Source organism: Rhinoraja longicauda, chromosome 1 (genome assembly GCF_053455715.1).
Source record: "Rhinoraja longicauda isolate Sanriku21f chromosome 1, sRhiLon1.1, whole genome shotgun sequence".
Classification (NCBI taxonomy): domain Eukaryota; kingdom Metazoa; phylum Chordata; class Chondrichthyes; order Rajiformes; family Arhynchobatidae; genus Rhinoraja; species Rhinoraja longicauda.
The window spans coordinates 28729495-28756456 of record NC_135953.1 but is presented as its reverse complement, the minus strand read 5'-3'; the positions used below and the strand labels follow the sequence as shown (position 1 = coordinate 28756456).

Here is a 26962-nt window from a genome sequence, read left to right as displayed (position 1 = left end):
AACCTCAAGTCATCCAAATCTCTTAGGGCTGTGCCCTAACTCAAACCAAATTCCATTCACTCATCTTCCTTGTGTGTGTTGGCAACCTTTGTTTTCATATTTTTTGCAAGTTTTGGATTGTTGCTTTGAAAACCCTTCATGTTTAGTTCAGTTTAGAGATACAGCACGGAAACAGGCCCTTCGGCCCAATGAGTCCACGCTGACCAGCGATCTCCGCACACTAACACTACCTGACACACACTAGGGACAACTTACAATTTTATCAAGCCAATTAACCAACAAACCTCAACATTTTTGGAATGACGAGAAAACCGGAGCTCCCACAGAAAACCCACGCAGGTCATGGGGAGAATGTACAAACTCCGTACAGCCAGCACCCGCAGTCTGGATCGAACCCGGGTCTCAGGCGCTGTAAGGCAACAACTCTACCGCAGCGCAATCACACCTGCCACCACACCACCATCATCTCTCTATTCCCCTCCAACCCTCTAACTCTATGAAATGTGTATTCCTCTAATTCTGGTCCAGTAACCTTTCCCAAATTTAACAGCTTTGAGGCTCAAATTCTGCAATTCAGTCATCGAACCACTCTTAAACTCTCTTCTTCTTTTTCTTCTGAAAATGAAACTGCATAAATTCTTTTGCTTAGAGGCTTTTTCTTTTCATGTGGTTTATTCTATAATTTTGATAATGCTTCTGAAAATTCTTGGAATTTTTGTTAGTTGGATGTACTGAATATGGGTAAGGGGTAATTGGTAGTGGTTTTCTAATAGAGAAATTAAGTTGAACCACAATATTTTTATACTTATTGAAAAATAAACCAATGCATTTGAGGTGATAATTGGCATGTGGGGTTGTCTGCTGACTTATTTTTATGAATATTTATCATATTGTTCAATGCAATCTTTCCTCCCTTAGTGTTGAAGTAATCCGTATGGGTCAAAGCTACTTGATAAACTGGGATCTCCAGATGTACTATGCTGAAAAGGATACTCCAGCCAAAGCCCGTACAAGCACATTAACTGAACAACTTGGACAGATAGAGTACATATTCTCTGATAAGACGGGAACTCTTACGCAGAACATCATGGCATTTAAGAAGTGTAGTATCAATGGCACATCATATGGTATGTTTCATTATGTACCACTTCGTGTTTTCTTCCCATCCCCCAGCCCCTAACTCTTTGCAACTTGCTTGCATCCTTCAATTGTTGCCTTACACATGCATCCAACAACTGGTGGCGGCACTGAGTCCCACACACTGTAAAGGGATATCTTTCATACACTATGTATAAACACTGCTGTAATTTCTCAATGGTGAAACCAAAATGTATAAAAATGGCCTTTATTAAAATCTGACAAAGTGCACTTTCACCACATGCGATTTTTTTTCTATTACAAATCTCAAATTGTGGAGTACAGAGGCAAATAAATAAATGATGGGTCTTTGTCCCAAACACTATGGAGGGCACTGTAATATGATCTAGAACATTCTTTTTAAATTCCCTAATTGCTGCTGTAGAATAGAAGCTTATGTCTTTTGATCACTGATCCAGGTTTCTGTCTGGTAGTTGAGGATTTGACCCCTATAAAATCAATTCATATGTAGGTATTACACCATACTATCTTGAGTCATCATAACACCTTGGCTTTCGTAATGTGTCTCTGGCCATAAAATTAATGATCCGGTATGCCTTTTGTTGTAAATCATTTTCTTAATCTGCCCTACCATGTCCAAAATTGTTCCTTTGTGTTCTTCCCACTCGATGACAGCCTAAAGAATAATCAGTATATCATAAGAACTCCTGATTGCTAGACACTTTAACTCTCCTTCCCATTTCCTTACTGACCTTTCCGTCCTGGGCTGCCTCCATTGTCAGTGAGGCCAAAATGCAAATTAGAGGAACTGCACCTCATATTTCGCATGGGCAGCTTACAGCCTAGTGGAGGAATATTGATTTCTCCAACTTCAACTTGCTTTCCCTTTCTCTCCCACCCTAATTCTCCGACTTGATTCACTGACCTCCTGATTAATTTTACTGTTTGTATGCCATCCCCTCAGCCAACAAAGCACCATTCTACATTTCCTTGATGATCGTCTGCTTTTATCTGTCGCTTTCACTGATTCCTTCTCTCCAAAAATGCTGCCTGGCCCGCTGAGTTACTCCAGCATTTTGTGTCTATCTTTGGTGTGAACCAGCATCTGCAGTTCTTTCCTGCACATTTCGCCATAAGATTCTGTCTCCATTTAATTACTGTTTGATGTTTAGGCAGATTACTTGCATCCTCTCCTTTCAGATAGTTTGTTATTTGATCTTTTACAAATCCCATGGCCCCTTCTACAGTTCTTAAGATCACTGCCCGACTGATATTAATTGATTCTTGTTGAAAATTGGAATGCCATTTGCTATTCCACATTTTTGCATTGCATTTTCATGTATGGATTCTCTGGTCCCTTGTGCTTTCCAATTCAATCAAGAGATGAGCAGAAATTGGAGAGAAGAATGCCAGATTTCCAATTGCATAGTAGCTTTCACTTAAAGGTCTTGAGGCGCTTCACAACCAATGGACTTCTGAAGTAACATTGCTGTTCTAATGTAGAGAATGAAGTGGCCAATTTGCACATAGCAATCTCCTACAAATAGGTATCCTTGTCATGTTAAATGTTGGCCTAAACATCCCCACCAAACAGTCGGGAGCTGGGGTTTAACTCTCCAGTTCTGCACTGAAATTGTGCCATGCTGTGTTTTACCATCTATTGAGAAAAGGTTGGGGAACTGGTTGAACACTTTTTCTGAAAGGTAGTACTTTGGAAAGTGTAGCAATATTTGAGTGTCAGCCTCGGTTTTTGAGTCCTGAGTGGAATTTGAATCCTTCTGCTTCTATCTCATAAACTGTAGAATTGATGGAGTGAACGAAAGAATCACACAAATAGAATCAGAGAATTGTGCAGCACAGAAATAGGCTCTTTAGCACATCTCATCCAAGCCCATCCTGATGCCAATCTACATTAATCCTGTTTGCCTCCATTAGAGCTGCATCGCTCTGTGTCTTTCTTATTGACGTATCCGTCCAATTGTCTTTTAAAATTCCTACTGGAGTTTCAGATTGCTCAAATACCATGTCCCTGGTTACCATCTTATGACTGCCGTAACAGCATCAGGCTGACACTCAAACATTGCTACACTTTCAGTCAAAATGTTAAACCAATTCCCCAACCTTTTCTCAATAGATGGCAAAATACAGGATGGCACAATTTCAGTCAGAAGAAGGGTCTCGACCCGAAAAGTCACGCATTCCTTCTCTCCAGAGATGCTGCCTTTCCCGCTGAGTTACTCCAGCTTTTTGTGTCTGCAGTAACAGTTTTGTTACCTGGGAAAGATACAGTTGAATAGTAAGAGCTTATCTTCATGGATGATAAATCAGCTAATATTGCAGTGGAGTGTGCTAATGATCAAGTTCTAAATCCAATTTTCTGCTGCTTTTGTAGGTGATTTGTGTAATGCTGCGGGAGACAAAACTGACAAAGTAGAGGTGAGTATAATACATTGAATAACTTGGATTAAGGAGTTACCATTTGGGGAAACAATTGAAATTGTGTTGTAAATATTTGACATTCAGTGCATTACAGAGAACATTTGAATGCACCCTGTTCCTCCAATACCCATTCTCCAATGTCTATTTTGGTGGAATTTTCCTTGCCTGATTTCATCTGATCTTTGCACTCGTAAAATCTTTTGACAATGTACTTGCCTCTTGGATTCTGATCTAGTTTATTCTTCTTGCTCATATACATCTTGTTCTCAGCATAATAATCGGCAAAATGTAGTTGGATTCCGTTTTCATGCCAATGATGTTTTCTCTTGCATCTTTCTTTCCTCCCCTATTCTTTCTTCTATCAAGCAGAACTTGCTCAACATTCATTCGTGGATGAATTGAAATCTCCTCTGGTTCCTTTAGAAATCTCCTCATTGTTACGATCAAAACGAATGTTTTACTTATTACTTACTGACTTTTATTAAAAATCCTGAAAGAATGTCAGTTCATTTGAACTATCTTTGCAGCTGGTGGACTTCGGTTGGAACAGCTATGCTGATGGAGGAATCAAATTTTATGACCATTATTTGCCTCAACTTATCCGTTCGGAAAAAGATCCATCAGCAGGAGAATTCTTTAAACTGCTTGCCCTCTGTCACACAGTGATGGTGGAAGAGAATAATGGTAAATAAAATACCATTCTATCTATCCCTTATTGCTCATTTAGCTACTGCAAAATAGCTATGGCACTGAATTGGAGTGCCATTGAATTGAAATTGTACATTCACATTCTGTTTCCTTTTATCTTATTTTGATCATGTTATCACTAGGTTTTCTGTCCTGTTTAATAGATTACATTTGTTGTCTTCACTTGACTTTGGTATTTATCTGATTTTTGCACATCTACATAAGATTTACAATCAGCTTTCACATTCCTTGTGAGCTTACTCTCATACTATAATTTTCCCCCTCATTAATTAATACATCGGCCCCTCTAAACTGGTTTCAAAACTATAGCCAGTCCTTGGGTTTGGTGCTTTTGCAGGCCAGTTCTTGTGAATTATCCTTGAATCTAATACTGTGGCTAATTTTACGTTGCTTATCCTTGTCCTTGAATCTAACTCAGTGGCTGTTTTTTCTTGTCAGCCATGGTTGAGATACCCTTCCTGGTTTATTTTGATGCCGGTCAAGAATGAACAATTATTGTGGTTCATCTATGCACTCTCTTGACATTTGTCATTTGCAGATCCATCAAAACCCTAAAAGGAAATGTTCTCATTGTATCTTGGCCAACTCTCACCTCCATAAAACCCTAGTTTCTTTTACTTAGATTTGCGATGCTTGTCTCAAAACAACTTGTGTTCTGAACTATTTTAACAAGGCTGTGATAATATGGCTACTCCTCCCCAAGAGACCTCAAACGACAAGATGTCTCATTAATCCTTTACTCTATGCCCAACCTAGGATGGCTTGCTCTTCAGGTCCCTCTATGCATTCATCCATAGATATCCTCATTGATACAGTATGGGAAAAGGCAATGTGCTCACTGAGTGAAGAGTGACCATCAAACACCCTCTGCTCTAATCCCCCTTAATCCCATATTATCATCAATTCACCGCATGACTCTCCGACACAGGCAATTTACAACAGCAGATTGACCTACCAATCCAAATGTGTTCGGTATGTGTAAGGAAACCCATGCGTTCACAGAGACCAATTGCAAATCAGTAAACAGTACCTGAGATCAGGATGGAACCCACATCTTTGGAGCTGCAAAGCAGTGGTTCTTCCAGTTGCACAACTATTCATCCTCCATGGTATTTGGTTAACCCAACCTGTGATTACAGTTGTACTCTTTCTGCACATTCATAAGTGATAGGAGCAGAAATGGGCCATTCAGCCCATCAAGTCGACTCCACCATTCAACCATGGCTGATCTATCTTTTCCTCTTAACCCTATTCTTCTGCCTTCTTCCCATAACCCCTGACATCCTGACATGTGCTTCTAATTTCCCATTTAATGCCATCCCCAGCATCACCACTACTATTGTGGGTTTTGTTTGCAATTCCCACAACCATTTCCAGTCCCTTGCTATTTCTTAACTCGCTCTGAATAGAATTTGCATCATCCACATTAATATTATTTCTCATTATCGTTTATCTCTCCTGCATTAAGCAACATGACCCACATCTGTACATTTAATTCCCATTCTTGGCCCACAAACAGCCTTGTCTTCATAATGCCATTAACTGCATATGCCTCATTTTATGAAGAATTATGAATGGAACAAAAATGTTTCAATCATCAGCAGACATCCGCACTTCTGACCTTATGTGGGGGGGTCATTGATGAAGTAGCTGAAGGTGGTTTAGTCTAAGCACTGATCTGAGGAATTCCTGTAGTCATGGCCTGAGGCTGATATAATCGACATAGGACAACCACATCACTTTCCATTGTGTTACATATTCTTCAACCTTTCGAATGTTCCCTCTCAAATTCTACTATACGCAGTCTTTCATGCAGAATTAGCTGACCATACTTTCCTTGTACCTTATTTTGCATTTATCTGGTTATATTACCAGGACTACCAATTTTGTATCAGTGGGAATCTTAAGAAACCTTTTTCCCAACCCACTTTAGTGTTCAACCGATAAACCAAACTATTAGTCAGTTAACTAAAGGCTTTTGATCTCAAAATATCACCAATTGATCCGATCCATGAATCACCAGTTTAAAATGATAACTGCACAGGTGATATGCTCTTCATTCTATCAATCTAATTTAAAAAATCAATGATTTGGCCTCTTTTAAGCCAGTACTTAAATTGCAGGCATTATTTACATGCGACTGTTCCAGCGGAGTTGAATCACATTTTATTTTGCCTCTGTGAACAGGGCAAATTGTATATCAGGCAGCTTCTCCAGATGAAGGAGCCCTTGTTACAGCAGCCAGGAATTTTGGATTTGCCTTCCTTTCACGCACGCAAAATACCATCACAATAAGCGAACTGGGTATCAAAAGGACGTATAAAGTGCTCGCTCTCTTGGATTTCAACAGTGACAGGAAACGAATGTCCATCATCTGTAAGTGAAAGGTTTTTGTGCCTTTCTATTTAAGTGATCCATTCATCAGCATTGTTTATTTGAAGATTTTCTGAGTTCATAAAAAAATTGTGCATTGCATCCTATCAGTTGCCAAGATGGGTGATTTCTTTTTACCCCCACCTCTGCTACCATAACTGACTTTTTAAAAATGTTGTTAATATAGTTGATTGAGACTTCAAAGTGCCTGCCATTTTACATAGATACAGCACATAGATACATAGACAATAGGTGGAGTAGGCCATTTGGCCCTTCGAGCCAGCACCGCCATTCAATGCGATCATGGCTGAGCATCCACAATCAGTACCCCGTTCCTGCTTTCTCCCCATACCCCTTGATGCCACTTGCCCTAAGACTATCTAACTTTCTTTTGAATGCATCCAGTGAATCGGCCTCCGCAGCCTTCTGAGGCGGAGAATTCCACAAATTCACAACTCTGTGTGAAAAAGTTTTTCCTCGACACAGTTCTAAATGGCCTTTCCACATTTTCTCTCAGTGGAAAAACATATATATTGTACATATATTGCGGAACATTTGGATAGCAGTAACAGGATCGTTCCGAGTCAGCATGGATTTATGAAGGGGAAATCATGCTTGACTAATCTTCTGGAATATTTTGAGGATGTAACTTGGAAAATGGACAAGGGAGAGCCAGTGGATGTAGTGTACCTGGACTTTCAGAAAGCCTTTGATAAGGTCCCACATAGGAGATTAGTGGGCAAAATTAAATCACATGGTATTGGGGGTAGGTTACTGACATGGATAGAAAATTGGTTGGCAGACAGGAAACAGAGTAGGGATTAACAGGTCCCTTTCAGAATGGCAGGCAGTGACCAGTGGGGTACTACAATTGTCTACTTGGCAATAAAGTGTTTGGGGGTTTTGCATTAAATGTTTGCATTTTGGGGCAAATTGCTTAATGATCAGTTAAAAACCACCTATGGGCAACTGGAGATCAAGCAATGTAATGTATAGAAAGAAGACATGAAGTGCTGGAGTAATTCAGCGGGTCAGGCAGCATCTCTGGAGGACATGGATAGGTTACATTTTATGTCAGGATCCTTCAGGGTGACTAGAGGGACTTCTGGGTGCAGTCTGTGCGCAGTTTGTATGTTCTCGCTGAGACTGTGGGTTTTCTTCAGGTGCATTGGTGTTCTCCCAGTTTCCAAAGATGTACAGGTTTGCAAATTAATTGGCTTCGTTAAATTGCCCCAACTGTGTAGGATGTGGAGTGAAATAACATAGAACTAGTATACAGGTGATCGATAGTCAGCGTGGACTCGGTGGGCCAAAGGGCCTGTTACCACACTATTATTAGAAGAAATTAGTTAATATGGTTAAGTTATAAGTTAATATTCAATCTTCAAATACATAGAAATTGGAAAGTGAATTTAGAATCTAATATTCAACAATCTTTTTTGAAAAGGACAAGATGTATTCTATGGTGAAACTTGTTTATATTGAAAAATAGCTCATTGTGATCAATCAAATAAGACCTGCTATTACATCCCAATCTTAAAATGATTTCAAGTATTTGCTTTGCTTAAAGGTGAGTTATGAACTGTTATTTACTTACAGTGAGAGACCCAGAAGGTAAAGTCAAACTCTACTGTAAAGGTGCTGATACAGTGATCTATGAGAGGTTACATCCAAACAACCCAATCAAAGATTCTACAGACGAAGATTTGAAGGTGAAGAGACTTGAGTTTCTTGCTAACACATTTGTGTCTAAGCACATCTCGTACAATGTCACAAATTAAGAAATTAACTGCCCATGAATAACAATAGGCCAGATTTTCCATGACCAATTGGGCATAGGTTGAAGTTAGACTGCCCAAATATTTTTAGAAAATCCAATCTGTTGTTGTGCTTTACATCATAGTTCATGGTTTATGATTACCTTTGCTTGCAAAGTATTTGGGTGTAAACTTATTTTACAATATTACTTTATTTGAGAGTCAATTGGTTTTAAATTCTTCTTAGACATAAAAAGCTGGAGTAACTCAGGCAGCATCTTTGGAGAGAAGGAATGGGTGACGTTTCGGGTCGAGACCCTTCTTCAGATTCTTCTTGTTCTCTTGTTGGAGATCTAAAAACAAGAGATTTGTTCATGCTCGACTTCACCACTGAATCTCAGGATATAGAAGAAAGAAACGTGGAGAACTATGTTTCTTTCTGATGACCTTACATTTAAAAGAATAATGAAAAATAAGTTCTGGCTAATCTTCTGGGGGCCAGGTTTAATTTGACTTGTCTCATCTTGTAGACAATAGACAATAGGTGCAGGAGTAGGCCATCCGGCCCTTCGAGCCAGCACCGCCATTCAATGTGATCATGGCTGATCATTCTCAATCAGTACCCCGTTCCTGCTTTCTCTCCATACCCCCTGACTCCGCTATCCTTAAGAGCTTTATCTAGCTCTCTCTTGAATGTATTCAGAGAATTGGCCTCCACTGCCCTCTGAGGCTGAGAATTTCGACAGATTCACAACTCTCTGACTGAAAAAGTTTTTCCTCATCTCTGTTCTAAATGGCTTACCCCTTATTCTTAAACTGTGGCCCCTGGTTCTGGACTCCCCCAACATTGGGAACATGTTTCCTGCCTCTAACGTGTCCAACCCCTTAATAATCTTATACATTTTGATAAGATCCCCTCTCATCCTTCTAAATTCCAGTGTATACAAGCCTGGCTCAATTGATGCCCAGTAAACTAACACACTAAACAATTCAGCCTGCTGGTCAATAGTCAATAGTCGTTTATTTGTTACATACACATAAATGTGTAGTAAAATGAAACATTACCCGCAGTTGAACAATAAGACCAATAAGATTAATCAATAAAATTGCAATAACACATACAATCACAACTAACACCAAACAAAAAGAAACATCCATCACAGTGAGTCTCCTCCAGTCCCTTCTCACTGTGATGGAAGGCCAAAAATGTCTTTTTCTCTTCCCTGCCGTCTTCTCCCGCGGTCAGGCTGTTGGAGTTGCCACGTCGGGGCGGTCGGGGCTCCCGATATTGAAGCCCCCGCCGGGCGGTGAAAGGTCCACGGCCTATTCCAGGCCGCGCCGGATGGTGAAAGGTCCGCGGCGGGCCGACCCAAGCCCCGCGATTCGGGGCGGGCGAACACGCTGCCGCTGCCGGAGCTCCCGATGTCGGCCCCCATCCAGGGGGCTGCGGGCTTCCGACGTCCACGCGGCCCGCGCCGGAGCCTCCGGAGATGAGTCGCAGCCGCGCCCGCAGCATCCGCAGGCAGCCAGCGCCGCAGGTGGTGAGTCTGGGCCGCGGGCTCTGCGAACCAGAGCCCCAGGTGGTCCCAGGTGCATGGCCGGTGGTAGGCCGCAACGGGAACGGAGACACGACACAGAACAAAGGTCGCGTCTCCGTTCTGGAGAGAGAATGTTACAGTTACAGTTCCCTCCCACCCCCCCCCCCAAAAACATAACATACAACACTACATCATATTAAAACTACAATTCAGACAAAATCTTCCCCCTGGTTTTATTTAGACAAACGGTTATTTTTCATGTATCCACACTGAACCAGAGGAATGATGATTATGTTCGCTGGCTCCCACAGATCTGTTGGCAACTATGTTCAGGACAGAAGATAGACACATAATGCTGGACTAACTCAGTGGGTCAGGCAGCATCTCTTGAGAAAATTGTGACATTTTGGGTCGGGACGGTTCTTCAGACATAATGTTTTAAAATTTAATTTTATTGCATAATGTTCAGGACACCATTGGTTACATAATGTCCGGCTATAATCAAAAGTAAAGGACACCGGCTCAAAGTGTGCTGGTCTGAATTAGAGTTGATTGTGGGTCCTTTTTGCCTCTGTTCTTACTGCTGCCACCTTTGCTATTGGACTGTTGCCGCCTCTCATTTTCATACTTTTCCCTGCTGTGATCTGTGCTCCTTCCCATGAAAGCTCCCGGGTAAATACAAGTCTTGTTGAATATATTACATGCAGAGATCTCCTTTGTCTAATGAAAACCTGGTTAACTGAACAGCAAAATTATGGTATTGTTATGACAGGGGTAGAACCTGTTTTGACACTGCAGCAGAATGACACAAACTGCCTAAAGGATGGAATTGCTCTCAAAATTACTCTCAATTCCTGGTGCACATGAGCCAGCAGATATCCAGTACGATTCCAACATAGAAGTCCCCTTTCCTCTCTGCCTCTTACCATTCCAAAGAAGCTATTCTCTCTTCATCACCCTGCTTCACTCATCAATCTGTCCTCACATGGCATATTCCCATGCAAATTTAGAAGATTCCATACAAAGTCTTTCACTTCCTTCCCTGTAAGGCTCCAAATACAATATCTAGATGAAAAGGCAAGCCTTCTCTACTATTACTTCAATACCTGCTATTGGAAATTTGACCCATTCTGTCGTAAATCAAAGAGCATTCTGTATTTGCCGAACTTTGTTCTTCAGGGTAGGAGACTTTAAGCTTCCATTCAACACACTTATTCACCGTTCTCTATCCCATTCCCAGTCTAACAAAAATCCTTCCCCATCTTTGATTTCCACGTGATGTGTACATTGCATGTGTGTCTCAGTTTAGGTCTTGCCTTCAAGGGGGAGAGTCGTTGAGATTGGAACAACTATTATGTAGGAAGGAACTGCAGATGCTGGTTTAAACTGAAGACAGACACAAAAAGCTGGAAGGTCTCGACCCAAAATGTCATCTATTCCTTTTATTCAGATATGCTGCCCAATCAACTGTGTTACTCCAGATTTTTGTGTCTGTCTTTGGGGAAACCTATTTACAGGAGGGAGCATCCTGCTATTAGGACAGCTACATGGAAAGAGAAGGTTTAGTTTAGAAGAATATGGGTCAAATGCAGGCAGGTGGGACTAGTGTAGATTGGGCATCGTGGTTGGTGTGGGTAAGTTGAGCCAAAGGGTCTGTTTTCATGCTGTGTGACTCTCTGACTCCAATGAGATGGGTTGAGAACATAAAGGACTAAAGTTGTCAATTAAATTTTCCACCACTGTAAGCCTACCTCTGGTAATCTCATTTCATTAGTTCACATTTATGAATTTTCTGCACTTGACTTCCATCTAGAGGTAGAAATTTATTGTGTAGACGCTGGTTTAAACTGAAGTTAGACTCAAAAGGCTGGAGTAACTCTGCGGGTCTGATGCTGTCTGACCCGCTGAGTTATTCCAGCTTTTTGTCTATCTTTGGTAGAAATTTCTTGTCTAACAATAATCCCATAACTCTGTTTCATAGGCATTTGCAGATGAGACACTCAGAACTTTGTGCCTGGCATACAAAGATATCAGTGAAGGGGAATTTACAAAATGGAATATCAGGTTTCAAGCAGCCAGCGTTTCCACAAGCAACCGCGATGCAACACTCGACAGAGTTTATGAAGAAATTGAGAAAAATTTGATGGTATTTATGCTTTCTTTTCAGGTCACTTACTTTTTCTATTAAATGGTCATTGTTATCCCATGATCAGTTCAACATGGCTCACAGTCCAGGCTGTACCTGCTATATTTAAAAATGTAAAAAGCCAAGGGTTCCACCTAGAAATGGTGACATTTATACCTGTGATTAATAGCAAAGTAAGGAATTGTACTCAAATGGGAATGAATGTTCAAGTCTCATTATTCCTCACATGTGTTTGCCACTGTCATTCTGACACTGTATCCTTCCTAAACAAGAAGAGAAGTTCTTGTTTTAAGAATTTTTTATATTTTAAGCTTCAATTTCCTCAAGAGAAATTCTATACTTTGACAAAAAATGTCTAATCTCTAAATTCTTAAATGATTTTGAACATTTGACCCATCAACCACTCAAACCTTTTCTGTGGAAAGTAGAGTTCCAGCAGTACATCATTGGTTACATTGAAACCAGGTTCTCAAAGAAATATCAATGAAGTATTTGCTCAATATACATGAGGGTTTAGAAGGTGCACAGCTGTCTACTGATCACACTAGTGAGGAAATTCTAAGCTTATGTTTTAAGTTCGTTTTTCTAATTTTGATATCTTAATTGTTTCAAATTAGTGATCTGCGAAGAAGATAAATCTTGTTCTGCAAATATTTCTGGAATTTATTTTTACCTAATTTTAGTTGATTTTTTAAAATAGTTTAGAATGCTCCTTTTCAGACAGTTATGTTAGTAGAAATCTTGTCCACATTGACTCATGCCAAAACCGTAAGATTAAGTTTAAATTTCTGGAGACTCATTTCCTGGGATGAAATATTCTGTATGATTGTCAAATACAAGCTTTTCACCATGTGGAGAGTAGGGGGGGGTGTGATTGCCCAGAGAGATAGCATGTGCTAAATAATCTCCTTCTACATCATAAGGAAATGAATTATGAGAAAGAAAATCTTGGAGGAATTCAGATGAGTCACCTTTACACTAAAATTGGTCAGATTGGAGACCTTGGTACCAAATGGCATATTTGAAGAGAATAACTTGGATGTTTTAATAGGGATTTTGTTACTATTGAAATGTATGCAAACATGATAAGGAGTGGAGGTTCAAGTGGAACATGAACGCCAAGTGTTTTATTATCGTATGTCCCGAAATGGAACAATGAAATTCTTTCTTGCAAACACACAACAGATATGTATACATAGTACTCTGCAAACACCATAATAAACAACAAAATATTCAGTGTATATATTTTTTTTAAACATTAATAATGCAAACCATAATAGGCTAATTCAATTGAATGTTTGTTTCTCCATAATTATGAATTTTGCTTACTTGTATGCCATTAGCCTTTAGTATAATGACATTATGTTTTTTGTTTGTTCATTACTTTAAAACATGCCATTCGCTTTATCATCTGTCCAGCTTCTCGGAGCAACAGCAATAGAGGATAAACTGCAAGATGGTGTTTCTGAGACCATTGCAACTCTAAAAAAGGGAAATATTAAAATTTGGGTTCTAACAGGTGACAAAAAAGGTAATGATACATAACACTTACATTTTTGTAGTGGTGATTTTAATTCAACCTGTTGAAGCTCCCAACAACAATATTTGAAATTTAAAACTTCTAAGTGGTTTGGGTGTTGTTTCAAATTGGAGACCTGGATTGAGATTGAACCTGATATTTTTCACTGTCACGTTTCATTGCTGCTCTCTATCACCAAGTACTAATTAGCACTGGATTAGCTAATTCTCGTATGTTGCAAAGCATACTTGGCTAATAAAGTACTATTATGATTATGATTTCATTTGAAAATCTACAGAATTTTTTGGAATGAAAATTTAGCGAGAGTAATTCTCCTCGTGTAAATTTAAAGAAGATTTTGTGAACATATAACATGGAACACTACAGCACAGGAACATGCCCTTTGGTCCACAATATCTCTACTGAATATGATGCCAAGATAAACTAATCTAAACTGCTTGCACATCATCCATTACCCTCCATGACATGCATATTCAGGTGCCCATGTGAAAGCCTCTTAAGCTCCACTATTGCATGTGACTCCACCATCACCTCTGGCAGCGCGTTGCAGGCACCCCTCCTTTGTTATTTAAAAGAAACTCTGTCCCACATGTCTCCTTTTGAACTTTGCCCCTCTCTCCTAAAAGCTATGTGCACTAGTTATTGACATTTCAACCCTGGGATAAAGTTTCTGACAGCATACCCTATTGATGTCTCATAATATGTCTTCAGTCAGAGAGTGGTGAAGGTGTGGAATTCTCTGCCTCAGAAGGCAGTGGAGGCCAGTTCGTTGGATGCTTTCAAGAGAGAGCTGGATAGAGCTCTTAAGGATAGCGGAGTGAGGGGGTATGGGGAGAAGGCAGGAACGGGGTACTGATTGAGAGTGATCAGCCATGATCGCATTGAATGGCGGTGCTGGCTCGAAGGGCTGAATGGCCTACTCCTGCACCTATTGTCTATTGTCTATATTATACACATCAAATAAATTTTTATCTTGTGCAGAGAATTTTTTTTTTAATTCAACCAGATACAATCATGATATTTGCATTCATTTTTGTCTAATACCATCTTGATATATTTCCAAAGTCCTTTTCAGCCAATTAGTTTTCATTTTTGGAGCAATCATGTCTTGTTATGTAAAAAACATTGCAACATTCCAAAACCGTTTTTGCATACGGCACACATCTAGAAATTGTAGTGAGACTATCATCATTAATCTGCTTCAGAAAGGAAAATTATGATATAGACAATAGGTGCAGGAATAGGCCATTCGGCCCTTCAAGCCAGCACCGCCATTCAATATGATCATGGCTGATCATTCACAATCAGTACCCCGTTCCTGCCTTCTACCCATACCCCCTGACTCCGCTATCATTGAGTTCTATCTTGCTCTCTCTTGAAAGCATCCAGAGAATTGGCCTCGACTGCCTTCTGAGGCAGAGAATTCCACAGATTTACAACTCTCTGAGTGAAAACGTTTTTCCTCATCTCCGTTCTAAATGGCCTACCCCTTATTCTTAAACTATGGCCCCTGGTTCTGGACTCCCCCAACAGTGGGAACATGTTTCCTGCCTCTAACGTGTCCAATCCCTTAATAATCTTATATGTTTCAATAAGATCCCCTCTCATCCTTCTAAATTCCAGTGTATACAAGCCTAGTCGCTCCAGTCTTTCAACATACGACAGTCCCGCCATTCCGGGAATTAACCTAGTGAACCTACACTGCACTCCCTCAATAGCAAGAATGTCCTTCCTCAAATTTGGAGATCAAAACTGCACACAGTACTCCAGGTGCGGTCTCACTAGGGCCCGATGCAAAACTGCAGAAGGACCTCTTTGCTCCTATACTCAACTCCTCTTGTCATAAAGGCCAACATGCCATTAGCTTTCTTCACTGCCTGCTGTACCTGCATGCTAACTTTAAGTGACTTTATGAACAAGGACACCCAGATCTCTTTGTACTTTCCCATTTCCTAACGACACCATTCAGATAATAATCTGCCTTCCTGTTCTTACCACCAAAGTGGATAACCTCACATTTATGCACATTAAACTGCATCTGCCCACTCACATAACCTGTCCAAGTCACCCTGCATCCTCATAGCATCCTCCTCACAGTTCACACTGCCACCCAGCTTTGTGTCATCTGCAAATTTGCTAATGTTACTTTTAATCCCTTCATCTAAGTCATTCATGTATATTGTAAATAGCTGCGGTCCCAGCACCGACCCTTGCGGTACCCCACTAGTCACTGCCTGCCATTCTGAAAGGGACCCGTTAATCCCTACTCTTTGTTTCCTGTCTGCCAACCAATTTTCTATCCATGTCAGCACCCTACCCCCAATACCATGTGCTCTAATCTTGCCCACTAATCTCCTATGTGGGACCTTATCAAAGGCTTTCTGAAAGTCCAGGTACACTACATCCATTGGCTCTCCCTTGTCCATTTTCCTAGTTACATCCTCAAAAAATTCCAGAAGATTAGTCAAGCATGATTTCCCCTTCGTAAATCCATGCTGTCTTTTAAGTCTATGATGTTCCTTCTGGGTCCATTGTGTCTTTAAAGCACAAAGGAAGCGAGACATACACAGCTGGCATCCAACTACATGTTGCTGTTTCGATTTTCGTGGACAACTTGAGTCGTTGAAGCAGAAGCAGCCCTTTCTCAATAATTGCAAAACCTATTTTGGGGTTATTCAATGAGAAATGCCTCGGCCATTGATTCTGGAAATTGTATATTTCTGAGAATATGTCCCAAAAATATATGCTCGAGACTTCAACTTGACCTCTATCCCTCTGCTAGCCTTCTGAGCCTATTCTCACCTTGACCACCACTCCACTATTGCAGTTTTCTCTTACTCCCCTCATCCCTCAATCCATCATTCAAAAGAGGTTTACCAGAATGACAGCTGGATTAGAAGATACTAGCTCAAAGTAGAGGTTGGACAGACATAGATTGTTTTATTTGGAACATCGGATGCTGATCTTTTTCACACAAAGTGTGGTGGGTGTATGAAACTAGCTGCCAGGGGAGGTAGTTGAGGCTGGGACTCTCCCACCATTCAAGAAACGGTTAGACAGGTACCTGGATAGGGCAAGTTTGGAGGAATATGGACCAAACGCAGGCAGGATTTACTGGTGTAGCTGGGACATTGTTGGCCGGTGTGGGCAAGTTGGGCCGAAGGGCCTGTTTCCACACTGTATCACTCTATCACTCTATGACTCTGAGGCACAGTATGTGATTATCTTTACTTTAGTAAGAAACTGAATTCCTCGCGAGAAAAAGTTCAAATTGAAAACAGCCAGTGATTAAAATATAGCTGCAAGCTATGTTTGAGATTTAAATAATGAGCCTTTCGGGCAGAATTGGAACATAGAAACATTGAAAATAGGTGCAGGAGGAGGCCATTTGGCCCTTCGAGCCAGCACTGCCATTCATTGTGATCAATAGACAATAGAAAATAGGTGCAGGAGAAGGCCATTCGGTCCTTCGAGCCAGCACCGCCATTCAATGTGATCATGGCTGATCATTCTCAATCAGTACCCCGTTCCTGCCTTCTCCCCATACCCCCTGACTCCGCTATCCTTAAGAGCTCTATCTAGCTCTCTCTTGAATGTATTCAGAGAATTGGCCTCCACTGCCCTCTGAGGCAGAGAATTCCACAGATTCACAACTCTCTGACTAAAAAAGTTTTTCCTCATCTCTGTTCTAAATGGCCTACCCCTTATTCTTAAACTGTGGCCCCTGGTTCTGGACTTCCCCAACATTGGGAACATGTTTCCTGCCTCTAACGTGTCCAACCCCTTAATAATTTTATACGTTTCGATAAGATCCCCTCTCATTCTTCTAAATTCCAGTGTATACAAACCTAGTCGCTCCAGTCTTTCAACATATGACAGTCCCGCCATTCCGGGAATTAACCTAGTAAACCTACGCTGCCGGCCCTCAATAGCAAGAATATCCTTCCTCAAATTTGGAGACCAAAACTGCCCACAATACTGCAGGTGCGGTCTCACTAGGGCCCTGTACAACTGCAGAAGGACCTCTTTGCTCCTATACTCAACTCCTCTTGTTATGAAGGCCAACATTCCATTGGCTTTCTTCACTGCCTGCTGTACCTGCATGCTTCCTTTCAGTGACTGATGCACTAAGACACCCAGATCACGTTGTACGTCACCTTTTCCTAACTTAACACCATTCAGATAATAATCTGCCTTCCTATTCTTACCACCAAAGTGGATAACCTCACACTTATCTACATTAAACTGCATCTGCCATGCATCCGCCCACTCACACAACCTGTCCAAGTCACCCTGCAACCTCATAGCATCTTCCTCACAGTTCACACTGCCACCTAGCTTTGTATCATCGGCAAATTTGCTAATGATACTTTTAATCCTTTCATCCAAGTCATTGATGTATATTGTAAATAGCTGCGGTCCCAACACCGAGCCTTGCGGTACCCCACTAGTCACTGCCATTCTGAAAGGGACCCATTTATCCCCACTCTTTGCTTTCTGTCTGTCAACCAAATTTCTACCCATGTCAGTACCCTACCTCCAATACCATGTGCTCTAATTTTGCCCACCAATCTCCTATGTGGGACCTTGTCGAAGGCTTTCTGAATGTCGAGGTACACCACATCCACCAGCTCTCCCCTGTCAATTTTCCTAGTTACATCCTCAAAAAAATTCCAGTAGATTAGTCAAGCACGATATCCCCTTCGTAAATCCATGCTGACTCGGAACGATCCTGTTACTGCGATCCAAATGCTCCGCAATTTCGTCTTTTATAATTGACTCCAGCATCTTCCCCACCACTGATGTCAGACTAACTGGTCTATAATTTCCCGTTTTTTCTCTCTCCCTCCTTTCTTGAAAAGTGGGATAACATTAGCTACCCTCCAATCGACAGGAACTGACCTGGAATCTATAGAACATTGGAAAATAATCACTAATGCGTCCACAATTTCTAGAGCCACCTCCTTAAGCACCCTGGGATGCAGACCATCAGGCCCTGGGGATTTATCAGCCTTGAGTCCCATCAGTCTACCCAAAACGTTTTCCTGCCTACTGTGGATTTCCTCCAGTTCCTCTGTCACCCTAGGATCTCTGGCCACTAGAACATCTGGGAGATTGTTTGTATCCTCTTTAGTGAAGACAGATCCAAAGTACCGGTTCAACTCGTCTGCCATTTCCTTGTTCACCATAATAAATTCCCCTGCTACTGTCTTCAAGGGACCCACATTTGCCTTGACTATTTTTTTCCTCTTCACATACCTAAAAAAGCTTTTACTATCCTCCTTTATATTATTGGTTAGCTTACCCTCGTACCTCATCTTTTCTCCCCGTATTGTCTTTTTAGTAATCTTCTGTTGTCGCTTAAAAGAGTACCAATCCTCTGGCTTCCCACTCTTCTTTGCTATGTTATACTTCTTCCCTTTTATTTTTATGCTGTCCTTGACTTCCCTTGTCAGCCACAGGTGCCTCTTACTCCCCTTAGAATCTTTCCTCCTCTTTGGGATAAATTGATCCTGCAACTTCTGCATTATTCCCAGGAATACCTGCCATTGCTGTTCCACAGTCTTCCCTGCTAGGGCCTCCTTCCAGTCAATTTTGGCCAGCTCCTGCCTCATGCCTCTGTAATCCCCTTTGCTATACTGTAATACTGACACCTCCGATTTTCCCTTCTCCCTCTCAATTTGTAGAGTAAAACTTATCATATTGTGGTCACTGCCTCCTGATGGCTCTTTTACCTCAAGTCCCCTTATCAGGTCAGGTTCATTACTTAACACTAAATCCAGAATTGCCTTCTCCCTGGTAGGCTCCAGTACAAGCTGTTCTAAGAATCTATCTCGGAGGCACTCCACAAACTCTCTTTCCTGGGGTCCATTACCAACCTGATTTTCCCAGTCTACCTGCATGTTGAAATCTCCCATGACCACCGTAGCATTACATTTGCGACATGCCAATTTTAGCTCCTGATTCAACTTGCACCCTATGTCGAGGCTACTGTTTGGGGGCCTGTAGATGACTCCCATTAGGGTCTTTTTACCCTTACAATTCCTCATCTCTATCCATACTGATTCTACATCTCCTGATTCTATGTCACTCCTTGCAAGGGAGTGAATATCATTCCTTACCAACAGAGCTATCCCGCCCCCTCTCCCCACCTGCCTGTTTTTTCTGTACGTTGTGTACCCCTGAATATTCAGCTCCCAGCCCTGGTCCTCTTGTAGCCATGTCTCAGTGATTCCCACAACATCATACTTGCCAATGTCTAACTGAGCCTCAAGCTCATCCACTTTATTTTTTATACTTCGCGCATTTAAATACAACACTTTAACCGGTATTAACCTCCCCTCTCACACCGGTCACAATTGGCCCTGACCTTACTCTCATATCCCTTCTAGAACTTCTCTTCCCATTCATTCGAGAGTCCTTTACAGTTTCTCCTGTATTCGCTTCCCCTTTAACTCCATCTTCATATTCCCAATTTGTCAACCCCTCCCCCCCACTACTTAGTTTAAAGCCATGCTTGTAGCGCTAGCAAAACTGCCTGCCAGAATGTTGGTCCCCATGGCTGATCATCTACAATCAGTAACCTGTGCTGCCTTCTCCCCATATCCCTTGATTCCATTAGACCCGAGAGCACTATCTAACTCTCTTTTAACTTCATCCAGTGAATTGGCATCCACTGCCTTCTGTGGCAGAGAATTCCACAAATTCATAACTCTCTGGGTGAAAAAGTTTCTTCTCGCCTCAGTTTTAAATGGCCTCCCCTTTATTCTTAGACTGTGGCCCCTGGTTCTGGACTCCCCCAACATTGGGAACATTTTTCCTGCATCTAGCTTGTCTAGTCCTTTTATAATTTTATACGTCTCTATAAGATCCCCTCTCATCCTTCTAAATCCCAGCGAATACAAGCCGTCTTTCCAATCTTTCCTTATATGTTTCTATGATTTACTTTTGTGTGGATCGACATGTAACTTAATTCTTTGAAAATGAAAACTAATAACAGAGAAATTCAAGTCTGTTATTTTCCTAGTCGTTAATGTTATATTTAATATTCTCATTTAAATAGATTGTGTTCTAATAAAAACAATTTGTTTAAACTAGAAACTGCTGAAAACATTGGTTTTTCCTGTCAATTGCTAACAAATGAAATGACCCTATATGATGGAGAGGAAATTAAGTAAGTATATATTTACCAAACTAGAAGATATAATTCCTAATTGCACAGCAATTTTGTTTGCAAAATCCTCTTTGTTGTACAGTCACTGTTCTTGTCATTTTTAGCATTACTTTATGGCAAGTATAACTTCCACTCTAGTTCTAAGGTGATTGAGACCAATGTGGAACTTGTAGACTGCTACTGCTGGACTACGAGGTGCTTAACAGGCCTGTGTGCTTCCAAAAAATAGACTCTGGTGTTTCTCAACTGAGCAGTCACGGGTCAGGGATGATAGAAATTTTTTTCAGTGAAAATTTCCTCATAATCTGTTAAGAGGGAACTCTGAAGAGAGACTGCTTCAGAAAGATACACACAAAATGTTGGAGTAACTCAGCGGAACAGTCAGCATCTCTGGAGAGGACTGGGTGATGTTTTGGGTCGAGACCCTTCTTCAGGAATCTGATGCAGTCACTCACTGGAGTTTAGAAGGATGAGCGTTGAAACCTACCAGATAATGAAAGCCCTGTATAGAATTGACATGAAAAGATATTCACTCTGACCGCTACAATTAACTTCCTTGTTGCTGGCGATCAGAGTGAATATGGCAATTAGACATTCATCATAACTAACTTTGAAATCTCAGTTCTGTTTCCCTCTCACAGATGCTGTTTACTGGCATTAAACTTCCAGTAATTGGTTTCAGTTTCAGATTTGTAGGTTCTGCAATCAGTTTGGGGTTTTTTCACCATCAATGGTACATTAAGAGGTTGGCTGGGCCAAAGGGCTTGGGTCCACTCTTTAATCCCAACACATTAGGTGGCAACAGGACCCTGGGTATTCAAAGCAACAGACTCTCCTCAATTCATCATTATTAGCTGGCACCTGTGTGGAGACTCCTGGCTACCCTCCCACATGAAACAAGGAAGGTTTGATCACTCAACGGTAATAACGATACATTAGATTTTGAATGACCACAGGCTAATTAATTACAAATACTGTTTTTTTTGGATTGGAAGCTCCAGCCCAATTTGGGAGAAGCAGCAGCACTATGCTGACATGAAGACCATGTTCCAACCTACTCAACACCAGATGGTGGCTGGTAGATCATAAGAAGTCCATTATCATGTAATCATGTAAATGGGTTATAGCTTACATGAATGTATCAAAAGTTAATGTTCCCATGACCTCTTGATAAATGCATATCTGGATTAATAGCTTTGTAACTTTTAGGGTGGACAATATTTTTTTTTACATCCAACTGTTCCAGAAGGGATCCCTTCCACGGAACATTACAAATCTTTAGTTGGGAAATATTTTTTCAAAAAGATGTATGAAGGCACTCTAGAACTGTGATCTTGTGCAGAAAGAGTAGTGCTGAATGTGATCAGCATCGTATCTGCAGTACTTTTGCCGTAAATTTAAATTATATTATTTTTTATTAAATACCTTTTCAGTACCATGCTCACGAAAATGCAAGGAACAAATTTGACCCCCAGAGAGCCCAAGGCCCCCACACAAAATATCTTCAAAAGTGATGAAAACCCTGCAATGATAATCACTGGCTCTTGGTTGGTGAGTAATTAGTGTTGTTCAATTTTTATGTTTGCAAAACAAAATCTACAGCTGTACAAATGGGCTAATTTCCAGTCCAATAACATCTCATATAATTTAAATGCACCTTCTACAGACAAGGGGCATTTTTCAACAGATTACTCTGTAATGAGTTCAATAGAGAATCATTCTGGGTGTGTCTAGACAATAGGTGCAGGAGTAGGCCATTCGGCCCTTTGAGCCAGCACATTCAATTCATATTCAATGTGCTGCTGATCATTCTCAATCAGTACCCCGTTCCTGCCTTCTCCCCATACCCCCTGACTCCGCTATCCTTAAGAGCTCTATCTAGCTCTCTCTTGAATGCATTCAGAGAATTGGCCTCCACTGCTTTCCGAGGCAGAGAATTCCACAGATTCACAACTCTCTGACTGAAAAAGTTTTTCCTCATCTCCATTCTAAATGGCCTACCCCTTTTTCTTAAACTGTGGCCCCTGGTTCTGGACTCCCCCAACATTGGGAACATGTTTCCTGCCTCTAACGTGTCCAACCCCTTAATAATCATTTACGTTTCGATAAGATCCCCTCCGATTTCCTCCCACACTCCAAAGATGTCTAAATACAGAATTACAATTAATCTTCTAAGTAAACATGTTAAATTAAAGTTACATGGAATTTCTGGCTTTAAAATGCAAAACATATTTTACAACAAAATATTGTTTTCCTGAGAGTGTCACATCTTTGATGTAAGTTAAATAAGATCAAAAAGAAATAGGGGGTTAGTAGAACTTTAGAAAATCTCTCTTTGCACTTTATCAAGAATGAATTGCTAGTGCAGTGCCCTTGTCAGCTTACTGTGATACTCCTTGGCCACGATGTGGATGCAGGTGAGGACCTTGGCAATGAGCTGCTCTCTGCCATGTGGCAGGGCGATCCCTCCACAGTTAGCACAATTGCATCAGTTTCCTTATTTCCAGAATCTTTCCAGATTCTTACAATGCACTTTCTGCCTTCACTATGGCTCAGTCACCAGGTGCCCACCCCATTGAGAACAAAGACGAGGAAAAATTCTGTCATCTGAGGGAAGGAACACATCGGGGCGGCATGGTGATGCAGTGGTAGAGTTGCTACATTACAACGCCAGATACCCGAGTTCGATCCTGACCGGGTGCTGTCTGTACTGAGTTTGTATGTTCTCCCTGTGACAGCATGGGTTTTCCTTGGGTGCTCCGGTTTCCTCCCACACTCCAAAGATGTGCAGGTTTGCAGGTTCATTGGCTTCTGAAAAAATTGTAAATTATCCCTAGTGTGTAGCGTGTGCTAGTGTATCGGGGATCGTTGGTCGGCGAAGACTCAGTGAGCCGAAGGGCTTGTTTCCGCACTCTAATCTCTAAACTAAACTAAATAATTCCCCGACTGCGACACTGCCCTTCGAAGGAGCAGCCTCGTCCATTCCACAGGAAATTGTCCCGTTCTTCCTTCCTGTCTCTTCCGATTGATGAGAAGTGAAAACTTTTGCATGGCAATTGGGGAAATCAATGAAGTGCTCTCAGCAAGTTCCAAAAACTTCTTTGTGAAGAATTTGAGCCATGGATTTAATGCCTGCTTTAAGAGGGCATCAATAATACCGATGCCGAAGAAGAGAGAGGTGACGTGCCCAACGACTATCAACCACTGGCACTAGCGTCTGTAGTGAAGAAGTGCTTAGAGAGGTTGGTTATGGTGGATATCAACTCCTACCTCAACAAGAACCTTGACCCACTACAGTTTGCCTACCGTCACAACAGGTCAACGGAGGATGCAAATTCACTGGCTCTCCACTCTGCACTGGACCACTTGGACAATAAAAACACTTAAGTCAGGCTGTTGTTTATAGACTACAGCTTGGTGTTCAATACCATCATCCCCTCCAAGCTGGTTACCAAGCTCACGGAACTGGGTCTCTGCGCATCCCTCTGCAATTGGATCCTCAACTTCATCGTCCACAGTCTGTTGGAATTGGCAAAAATACTTCTTCCTCATTAACAATCAGTACGGGAGCACCTCAGGCTGCGTGTTCGGCCCCCTGCTCTACTTGCTCTATGCTCATGACTGTGCTGGCAGACATAGTGCGAACTCCATCTTCACGTTCGCCGATGACCACCACCGTTGGTGGACGAATTACCGTGATGAGTTTGTGATGAGTCAGAGTATAGAAGTGAGATCACCAAATGGTGCCAGCACAACAACCTGGCTCTCAATATCACTAAAACCAAAGAACTGATTGTGGACTTTGGAAGAAGAAGGATGAGGACCCACAATCAATCCTGGTTATATCAACGGGATGGATGATGGTGGAGAGAGTCAAAAGCTTCAAATTCTTGGACCTGCGTATTTTCGAAGATCTTTCCTGGACCCAGCACATGAGACAGTTGGCAACCTTATGTCTCATCTACAATCGTTCCACCTGCCTGTGTGTGACTCCTATCCCTCTAAACCTGTCCTAACTGTTTATTAAACATTGGGATACTCCCAGCCTCAACTACCTCCTTTGGTAGCTTGTTCCATGCACCCACTACCCTTTGTGTGAAAAAGTTACCTCTTGAGTTCCTATTGAATCTTTCCTACCCGCATCTTAAACCTATGTCATCTGGTTCTTGATTCCCCTCCTCTGGGCAAGAGACTCTGGGTATTGAAGCGATCTATTCCTCTCATGATTTTGTACACCTCTATGAGATCACCACTCATCCCCTGCACTCCAGGAAGCCCAACCTCTCTCTGTAGCTCAGATACTCAAGTCCAGGCAACATCCTCATAAATCTTCTCTGCACCCATTCCAGTTTGACAACATCTTTCCTATATTTTCTTGGAGCCCAAAACTAACACTATACTCTAAATGCGGTCTCACCAGTTGTCTGAAAGAACTGCAACATGACCTCCCAACTTCTATACTCAATACTCTTGACTGATGAAAGCCAATGTGCCAATACCCTTTTTGATCACCCTATCTTCGTGTGATGCCACTTTCAACGAACTATGTACCTGTGCTCCTACATCCCTCTGCTCTACAACACTCCCCGGAGCCCTACCATTCACTGTGTAGGTTGTGCCCATGTTAGTGCTCTCAAAATGCAACACTTCACATTTCTCTGTATTAAATTCCATCAACCATTTCTCAGCCCACCTTCCCAACTGATCAAGATTCTACTGCAATTTTTGACAGCCTATAACTTTGAAGCATTTTGGTGAAAATGATTCCTTGTAGTAAACGTGTTGGCATTCACAGGGGGAGGTGTGGGCTCTGTACCGTGTTAAGGGAATGCACGTTATTTTCTATAATATCAAACTTCCTAAGGGCGACACGGTGGCGCAGCGGTAGAGGCACTGCCTTACAGCACCAGAGACTGGGGTTCAATCCTGACCTCAGGGTGCTTGTCTGTACGGAATTTATACGTTCTCCCCGTGACCTGGATGGGTTTTCTCCGAGATTTTCGGTTTCCTCCCACACTCCAAAGAGTACAGGTTTATAGGTTAATTGGCTTGGTATAAATGTAAATTGTCCCAAGTGTGTGTGAGATATTGTTAATGTGCGGGGATTGCTGGTCGGTGCAGACTCTGTGGGCCGGAGGGCCTGTTTCCACGCTGTCTCTCCAAAACTAGACAAAGCAGTACAATTAACAACCAATTATTTATTATTGTATCCTGTTACCTAGCTGCAACCCTTTCTTCCCTAATATGTGGCACCATGTTCAAGCTGGGTTGGAAGTACACACATCTCACGTCAAATGTTTTTTCCCTCTCTACAGCACCCTCTTGTTACTTAATCAAAAAATAAATCTCCAAGTTAAACAGTTTATCTCTAACAAATAAGGGAAGATATTTAGATGCTGTCAGTGAATATCATCGAGGAGTTTGACCAGATCAGTCTCTTGGTAAACTATTAGTGAGCATTCTTAATGTTTCTCTCGACATATGCTGAGTTTCCTCATGACCCTTATTTATTTTCATGCATGGTAATATCTGAGAGTGTCTCTTTAACCAAAGGTATGAAGGGATTGGGAAGAATGGCATGCAGATTGATGGACAATAGATCTTAATAAATGGGAGAACAGGCTTGATTGGCCAAATAGTTTAGTCCTGTTCCCATGTTTTTTTAATGCATTTCTTTTCCAGAATGAAATACTCAAAGAAAAGAAAAGAAGAAAAAGGAAATGGTTCAAGCGACCGAAAACTGAGAGCGAGAAGAAGATGCAAATGGAAAAGAATGAAATAAATGAAGCTGCTAAAGAAATAAGGCAGAAAGATTTTGTAGATTTGGCCTGTCAGTGTTCTGCAGTAATCTGCTGCCGCGTCACCCCCAAACAGAAAGCCATGGTCGTGAGTTTAGTGAAAAAATATAAGAAAGCAATTACCCTGGCGATTGGAGATGGAGCTAATGATGTTAACATGATTAAAAGTGAGTGCAATGATCTCTTAAAATAATGTGGGTTTCTTGTAATTCTACTTTTGTCTATTTTTTCTTGCAACCTTTCGGGTTGAATTGAATCCTACGAGGGGAAGAATGAAAGGGCATTAGCTATCTGGCATTGTTTTAGCATTGAATCGATGTGAAATTCGACTTGATACAAAATCGAACTGGGGCATCTGGAATACGCAATCCAATAATTTTTGTTTTGCTTT

The 26962-nt window shown here is 41.4% G+C and overlaps 1 protein-coding gene across 1 annotated transcript in view; it reads left to right on the top strand.

Moving 5' to 3' along the window:
• Positions 1–26962, top strand: part of atp8b1 (ATPase phospholipid transporting 8B1) — a 114822-nt gene that overhangs the window by 70435 nt on the left and 17425 nt on the right. Inside the window, exons 13-22 of the mRNA XM_078409544.1 lie at positions 919–1127; positions 3491–3534; positions 4065–4221; positions 6433–6621; positions 8218–8330; positions 11895–12059; positions 13479–13590; positions 20698–20773; positions 22207–22324; positions 26456–26738. Of these exons, the coding sequence (XP_078265670.1) occupies positions 919–1127; positions 3491–3534; positions 4065–4221; positions 6433–6621; positions 8218–8330; positions 11895–12059; positions 13479–13590; positions 20698–20773; positions 22207–22324; positions 26456–26738 (1466 nt within the window). The remainder of the gene's footprint in view (positions 1–918; positions 1128–3490; positions 3535–4064; positions 4222–6432; positions 6622–8217; positions 8331–11894; positions 12060–13478; positions 13591–20697; positions 20774–22206; positions 22325–26455; positions 26739–26962) is intronic.